Here is an 8,774-nt window from a genome sequence, read left to right as displayed (position 1 = left end):
ATGTGTATTTAATGTGTATATTTTATCTATACTTGCCTATTGATTTTTTTGTATTGTGAAGGGCTCATTTGCCAGATAGACTTTAGTCTCAATATGACTTCCCTGTTGAAATAAAGGTAAATAAAAGAGATATAATCCTCTCCATCTGTGGTCAGATTCTGATCTCTGTAACCTCTTTCTGTAGGTAGGACATCGTCTCCCATCAGATGGCAGAACGACACAAGCGTGAGACGATCTTAGGTATTTAAACCCCCTGACACCTAGCTGTACCTTTCACTGTATCTGAAGGTATGGAAACCCACTGCCCTTTCAACCTCTGACCCCTAGTTGTAACGATTAACCTCTGTCTGTAGCAGGGTCGCCCCTAGTTACCACCGCCACAAAGTCATAAACCCGCCTATTTTAAACCTAACCCTAACCTTAACCTTAAACCTAACCCTAACCTTAAACCTAACCCTAACCTTAAACCTAACCCTAAACACTGCTAAAGTTATGCCTAACCCTAACCTTAAATGAAAAATAAATAAATACATATATTTTTACAAAATAGCCTATATTCAAATCAAATCAAAGTGTATTATTCACATGCGCCAAATACAACAGGTGTAGTAGTAGACCTTACAGTGAAATGCTGAATACAACAGGTGTAGTAGTAGACCTTACAGTGAAATGCTGAATACAACAGGTGTAGTAGTAGACCTTACAGTGAAATGCTGAATACAACAGGTGTAGTAGTAGACCTTACAGTGAAATGCTGAATACAACAGGTGTAGTAGTAGACCTTACAGTGAAATGCTGAATACAACAGGTGTAGTAGTAGACCTTACAGTGAAATGCTGAATACAACAGGTGTAGTAGTAGACCTTACAGTGAAATGCTGAATACAACAGGTGTAGTAGTAGACCTTACAGTGAAATGCTGAATACAACAGGTGTAGTAGTAGACCTTACAGTGAAATGCTGAATACAACAGGTGTAGTAGTAGACCTTACAGTGAAATGCTGAATACAACAGGTGTAGTAGTAGACCTTACAGTGAAATGCTGAATACAACAGGTGTAGTAGTAGACCTTACAGTGAAATGCTGAGTACAACAGGTGTAGTAGTAGACCTTACAGTGAAATGCTGAATACAACAGGTGTAGTAGTAGACCTTACAGTGAAATGCTGAATACAACAGGTGTAGTAGTAGACCTTACAGTGAAATGCTGAATACAACAGGTGTAGTAGTAGACCTTACAGTGAAATGCTGAATACAACAGGTGTAGTAGTAGACCTTACAGTGAAATGCTGAATACAACAGGTGTAGTAGTAGACCTTACAGTGAAATGCTGAATACAACAGGTGTAGTAGTAGACCTTACAGTGAAATGCTGAATACAACAGGTGTAGTAGTAGACCTTACAGTGAAATGCTGAATACAACAGGTGTAGTAGTAGACCTTACAGTGAAATGCTGAATACAACAGGTGTAGTAGTAGACCTTACAGTGAAATGCTGAATACAACAGGTGTAGTAGTAGACCTTACAGTGAAATGCTGAATACAACAGGTGTAGTAGACCTTACAGTGAAATGCTGAATACAACAGGTGTAGTAGTAGACCTTACAGTGAAATGCTGAATACAACAGGTGTAGTAGTAGACCTTACAGTGAAATGCTGAATACAACAGGTGTAGTAGTAGACCTTACAGTGAAATGCTGAATACAACAGGTGTAGTAGTAGACCTTACAGTGAAATGCTGAATACAACAGGTGTAGTAGTAGACCTTACAGTGAAATGCTGAATACAACAGGTGTAGTAGTAGACCTTACAGTGAAATGCTGAATACAACAGGTGTAGTAGTAGACCTTACAGTGAAATGCTGAATACAACAGGTGTAGTAGTAGACCTTACAGTGAAATGCTGAATACAACAGGTGTAGTAGTAGACCTTACAGTGAAATGCTGAATACAACAGGTGTAGTAGTAGACCTTACAGTGAAATGCTGAATACAACAGGTGTAGTAGTAGACCTTACAGTGAAATGCTGAATACAACAGGTGTAGTAGTAGACCTTACAGTGAAATGCTGAATACAACAGGTGTAGTAGTAGACCTTACAGTGAAATGCTGAATACAACAGGTGTAGTAGTAGACCTTACAGTGAAATGCTGAATACAACAGGTGTAGTAGACCTTACAGTGAAATGCTGAATACAACAGGTGTAGTAGTAGACCTTACAGTGAAATGCTGAATACAACAGGTGTAGTAGTAGACCTTACAGTGAAATGCTGAATACAACAGGTGTAGTAGACCTTACAGTGAAATGCTGAATACAACAGGTGTAGTAGTAGACCTTACAGTGAAATGCTGAATACAACAGGTGTAGTAGTAGACCTTACAGTGAAATGCTGAATACAACAGGTGTAGTAGTAGACCTTACAGTGAAATGCTGAATACAACAGGTGTAGTAGTAGACCTTACAGTGAAATGCTGAATACAACAGGTGTAGTAGTAGACCTTACAGTGAAATGCTGACTTACGAGCCCCTAACCAATAATGCAATTAAAAAAATATAAAAATACGGATAAGAATAAGAAATAATAAGTAATTAAAGAGCAGCAGTAAAATAACAATAACAATAGTGAGACTATATACAGGGGGGTACCGGTACAGAGTGTGGGGGCACATTGGCTTGGGTAGCTAGTGACAACCCTGTAGCAGAGGAGGCTGGTGGGAGGAGCTATTGGAGGACAGGCTCATTGTAATGGCTGGAATTGAACCAATTGAACAGTTTCCATATGCTTGATGTGCTTGATGCTGTTCCATTAATACCATTTTAGACATTACAAAGAGCCCATCCTCCTATAGCTCCTCCCACCAACCTCCCCTGGTCAGTAGGTATAAAAATGTAGCCTTGTACCAGTTGTCTATGTTGTCACGTCAAACAATGACCATAGTTGGCAAGACAGCACAAACAGATCTGGGATCTCCTGCACCTAACCTCTGTCGACTAAAATGTGTTTCTCTAATCCAAATCCTAATTCTTGTAGATTATATGGTGTTTAGGGGGAGGGTCATGGTCAAACTATACTCTCTGATAAACAAATCAACGGTGTCCACAGTAACAACAACACAACAAACAAACAATCCCAACCTGCCACACTCACCTGGTTGGTTCCCTTTTAGCTGTCATTTGAGTTGAGAAACATTTCAATGGGATATGAATAGACAGGCTGGGAATTATACAAGCATGGAGTTGGTCTATCTACATGGGTACCCCAACTCCTGTACTATTTTACACAGTAGACATTCAACAAAGCTAAGCATTCTGGTATAGTCACTCTATGAGATGACACTACTTTGCTAGCAACTGAGATCCTGACAGAAGGCACTGTGACCCTGTGGAAAACTGGGTCAATACATTCAAGCGTAGAATGGATAACTCACATGCACTTTGGCGATCTTCATGAATTAAGCAAAACCTACTTTTCTGCATGAAAAAGGAGACTTGTAATACATCCACTAAACCACTAGATGTCACTGGCACATTTACTGCAGATAGTAGCATTCTGGGTATAAAGCTAAGTAAATATGCAAATATCTCTGCCAATCAAGAGCTTCCACCAGGAGTCACTTAGGCCTGTATCACATGACAACATGACAACCGTGTGGAATGTTCAGGTTGAACACGTGTTGTCTCTATGGTGGGACAATGCACAGATAAACAGATTGCGATTGCAACATGCTTGAGTTTTTCATGCTCTATCTACCTATGAAAGGACAATACCCATTTTTTTGTGTGGAAAAAATAGATAGTTACAAAGTAGTCCTCTCATTCAAATAGACATTTGTCAATGAAGAGGAACAACATATTTTCATGGTAATACAGTATGGTATAGGTCAATGCTGTTATTGAGTATTAATTTAGCTCTGTGCATGAATTCATGTATTAGTCATTTTCTGGGCTTTGTTTTGAATGAACCACTTGTTTCATTGTCTGTGGCCACCAAAGGGCCAGCCACACACATGTAAAATACAGACGGCCTATCTAAACTGGACACGTGAATCCAAAATGTTGAAAAATCGTATTTTTCAAAAAGATCAAAGAGATCATCAAGTCCCCAGATTGGGGTCTTGATCGTTTGTATGTAAAGAATGAATAATGAGAGCGATGGTGAATTAGAGGCTAATGCACATTAACTACATCCAACAGAAACCTCTCAAACATGTTTCAAATAACTCTTCCCATGTCAGTAAAATAAACAGACTCCATCAAAGGATTCTTAAAATCACTTAAGGTCACTGTGCTTGCCTTGCTTCCTGTCCCTTTGGCAACAGCAGACAGTCCTTCTGTCCCCTCTCCCTCCAAGATAAACCATCTCTCTCTGGGAGAGCTTCCAGCGTTTAGCTCTGGGCAAATGCTGCCTGGGCCATAGGCAGAGATCTAGGATCAGTTTACCCATTCCTAATCCTAACCCTAACCATTAGTAGTAAAAATGCTAAACTGACCCACATTCATGGAAATCTCAACCATATATGCAGCTCAAATTTCAATGATTGATTGATTTAGGTTTTCAGGATAGCTGTAACTGCAATGATTTTCACTACACTGATTTTTATTACACATCTTTCACCAAACCAGTCATGTCAGATGAGGGTCCAGGGATTACTTCCAGAAAGGGATGGAGCGGGAGGGGGGATGGAGAGGGAGGGGGGATGGAGAGGGAGGGGGGATGGAGAGGGAGGGGGGATGGAGAGAGAGGGGGGATGGAGAGAGGAATGGATGAAGGGAGAAGGGCATATGCAGTTTAAGAGTATTGGAACAAAGCCCAGGGCTTATCAAGGCCAGAGCCGATCTTCCGAATTTAGGCAAACCACGCCCCCAAATATATATATCATTTTATCCCGATTTCTATTCAGGGGGAGGAGGGGGGATCAGCTAACTTACTGCATTTAAACACATGGTGCAGAGAGAAAAATGTGCAGTTTCATAATGCTATTCTACAAATTATGTCATGCAGTTTTAAAGTACATTTCCTGCAATTCTACACTTTTTGCCATACGGTTGAGAGAAAAGTCTGCCGTTTCAGAGATCATTTCCTGCAATTCTACACATCTATCATACGCTATCTGAGGGCCCCCGACCTCCAGGGTGCCTGTTCGGTAATCCAGCAAGGCTTCTTTGGAGTTGACACACACACACACAGGGTGCCCGTTCGGTAATCCACCAAGACTGCTTTGGAGTTGACACACACACACACACACACACACACACACACACACACACACACACACACACACACACACACACACACACACACACACACACACACACACACACACACACACACACACACACACACACACACACACACAGTGCTTTCAGAAAGTATTCAGACCCCTTGACTTTTTCCACATTTTGTTACGTTACAGCCTTATTCTAAAATTGATTAAATTGTTTTTTCCCCCTCACCGGGCAGGGCCGTTGCTCTCCATCCTCTGGTCGGACCATAATGAGGTCACCACCATGGAGAACACAACACAACAGCGTTTATGTTTCTACAACACATACATGCAACACTCACACTGTAGAAAAAGAAAGGAAATGATAGGATATGATAGGATAGGATAGGAAATCATAAGATAGGATAGGAAATTATAGGAAATGATAGGATAGGAAATGATAGGATAGGAAATTATGGGAAAGGAAAGGAAATGATAGGATAGGAAATGATAGGATAGGAATGGAAATTATAGGATATGAAAGGAAATGATAGGAAATGATAGGATAGGATAGGATAGGAAAGGAAATGATAGGATAGGAAATGATAGGATATAAACTGATAGGATACGATGGGATAGGAAATCAAAGGATTTTGATTCCTTTCAAAGGAAAGGAAATGATAGGATAGGAAAGGAAATTATAGGATAGGAAAGAAAATGATAGGACAGGATAGGAAATGATAGGATATGCTAGGAAATGATAGGATATGATATGATAGGAAAGGAAATGATAGGATCGGAAATGATATGACAGGATAGGGAATGATAGGATAGGAAAGGATAGTTGAGAATAGAACAGTTATATCTGCTGAGCTCTGCCCCCTTTTCCAGAGCTCTCTGTGTCTTGCTATAGTCTAGTGCGCCCCACTGCTCCTCTTCTCACCTCCAGCTACACCTAGCAGGGAGGCCGGGGGCTTGAGGGGGGTGAGAGGGATAGGGAGGTGATGGAAATAGGGGGTGAGATAGGGAGTGATGGTGGCTTGAGAAGCTGTGAGAGGGCTGGGGCTGATGAGATTGATGAGGTAAAGAAGCAGTGTCTCCTATCCCAACAACCATCTCAGCCAAATCCACTGGCTCCCAGTTCAATACAGGATCATCTTCAAATTGCTCATGCTCACCTACAAAGCACTCAATGGACTGGGGCTCACATACATGTCTGACCTCCTGCCCCCCCCCCCCCCCCCCCCCCCAATTTCCTGCACCCCTACACTCCTGCACCCCTACTATCCTGCACCCCTACACTCCTGCACCCCTAATCTCCTGCACCCCTACACTCCCACCCCCCCAATTTCCTGCACCCCTACTCTCCTGCACCCTTACACTCCTGCACCCCTACTCTCCTGCACCCTTACACTCCTGCACCCCTACCTTCCTACTCTCCTGCACCCCTACTCTCCTGCACCCTTACACTCCTGCACCACTACCTTCCTACACCCCTACTCTCCTGCACCCCTACTCTCCTGCACCCCTACTCTCCTGCACCCTTACACTCCTGCACCCCTACTCTCCTGCACCCTTACACTCCTGCACCACTACCTTCCTACACCCCTACTCTCCTGCATCCCTACCTTCCTACACCCCTACTCTCCTGCACCCTTACACTCCTGCACCCCTACTATCCTGCACCCCTACACTCCTGCACCCCTACCTTCCTGCACCCGTACTCTCCTGCACCCCTACCTTCCTACACCCCTACTCTCCTGCACCCCTACTCTCCTGCACCCTTACACTCCTGCACCCCTACCTTCCTACACCCCTACTCTCCTGCACCCCTACTATCCTTTAACCCTTACACTCCTGCACCCCTACCTTCCTGCACCCTTATTCTCCTGCACCCCTACTCTCCTGCACCCCTACCTTCCTGCACCCCTACTCTCCTTTAACCCTTACACTCCTGCACCCCTACCTTCCTGCACCCCTACTCTCCTGCACCCCTACTCTCCTGCACCCTTACCTTCCTGCACCCCTACACTCCTGCACCCCTACCCCCCTGCACCCCTACCTTCCTGCACCCCTACACTCCTGCACCCCTACCTTCCTGCACCCCTACTCTCCTTTAACCCTTACACTCCTGCACCCCTACCTTCCTGCACCCCTACTCTCCTGCACCCCTACTCTCCTGCACCCTTACCTTCCTGCACTCCTACACTCCTGCACCCCTACCCCCCTGCACCCCTACCTTCCTGCACCCCTACTCTCCTGCACCCCTACTCTCCTGCACCCCTACACTCCTGCACCCCTACCTTCCTGCACCCCTTCTCTCCTGCACGCCGACTCTCCTGCACCCTTACACTCCTACACTCCTACCTTCCTGCACCCCTACACTCCTAACTGTCCACTGCACTCCTCTGACCCTGGCCTTCTCACCCTCCCTAGCACCAGGCTCCACTCCGGGCTTTTAGCAGTGCAGCTCCCCAATTCCGGGACTCTCTCCCTCTCCATGTCAGAACCTCACAATCCATACACATATTCAAGTCCACAATAAAGAAACAACTCTTCACACAGGCTTATCTGGATTCTCTGTTGTCTTAGCGTTTATCCTCTGTCTAGTTCACTTCCCGGGTTAGTGTGTCATTATGTTTAGTGTTCTCCATGGTTAGTTTGTCATTATGTTTAGTGTTCTCCCTGGTTAGTCTGTCATTATGTTTAGTGTTCTCCATTGTTAGTCTGTCAATATGTTTAGTGTTCTCCCTGGTTAGTCTGTCATTATGTTTAGTGTTCTCCATGGTTAGTTTGTCATTATGTTTAGTGTTCTCCATGGTTAGTGTGTCGTTATGTTTAGTGTTCTCCATGGTTAGTCTGTCATTATGTTTAGTGTTCTCCCTGGTTAGTCTGTCATTATGTTTAGTGTTCTCCCTGGTTAGTTTGTCATTATGTTTAGTTTTCTCCCTGGTTAGTCTGTCATTATGTTTAGTGTTCTCCCTGGTTAGTCTGTCATTATGTTTAGTGTTCTCCCTGGTTAGTCTGTCATTATGTTTAGTGTTCTCCCTGGTTAGTCTGTCATTATGTTTAGTGTTCTCCCTGGTTAGTCTGTCATTATGTTTAGTGTTCTCCCTGGTTAGTCTGTCATTATGTTTAGTGTTCTCCCTGGTTAGTTTGTCATTATGTTTATTGTTCTCCCTGGTTAGTCTGTCATTATGTTTAGTGTTCTCCCTGGTTAGTCTGTCATTATGTTTAGTGTTCTCCCTGGTTAGTCTGTCATTATGTTTAGTGTTCTCCCTGGTTAGTCTGTCATTATGTTTAGTGTTCTCCCTGGTTAGTCTGTCATTATGTTTAGTGTTCTCCCTGGTTAGTCTGTCATCATGTTTAGTGTTCTCCCTGGTTAGTCTGTCATTATGTTTAGTGTTCTCCCTGGTTAGTCTGTCATTATGTTTAGTGTTCTCCCTGGTTAGTCTGTCATCATGTTTAGTGTTCTCCCTGGTTAGTCTGTCATCATGTTTAGTGTTCTCCCTGGTTAGTCTGTCATCATGTTTAGTGTTCTCCCTGGTTAGTCTGTCATCATGTTTAGTGTTCT

General features: G+C 43.5%; 1 protein-coding gene across 1 annotated transcript; it reads left to right on the top strand.

The window, feature by feature from the left end:
- Window positions 1–6,370: 6,370 nt before the first annotated feature.
- Window positions 6,371–7,591, top strand: LOC116356171 (proline-rich extensin-like protein EPR1). Its single transcript, XM_031800170.1, has one exon. It carries the CDS (start codon window positions 6,371–6,373, stop codon window positions 7,589–7,591), a length of 1,221 nt encoding a protein of 406 aa, XP_031656030.1.
- The last annotated feature ends 1,183 nt before the right edge of the window (window positions 7,592–8,774 follow it).

This window comes from Oncorhynchus kisutch, linkage group LG21 (assembly GCF_002021735.2).
Source record: "Oncorhynchus kisutch isolate 150728-3 linkage group LG21, Okis_V2, whole genome shotgun sequence".
Taxonomy (NCBI): Eukaryota; Metazoa; Chordata; class Actinopteri; order Salmoniformes; family Salmonidae; genus Oncorhynchus; species Oncorhynchus kisutch.
Note: the sequence above shows the minus strand (reverse complement) of the source record. Positions and strands in the feature narration are given on the sequence as shown.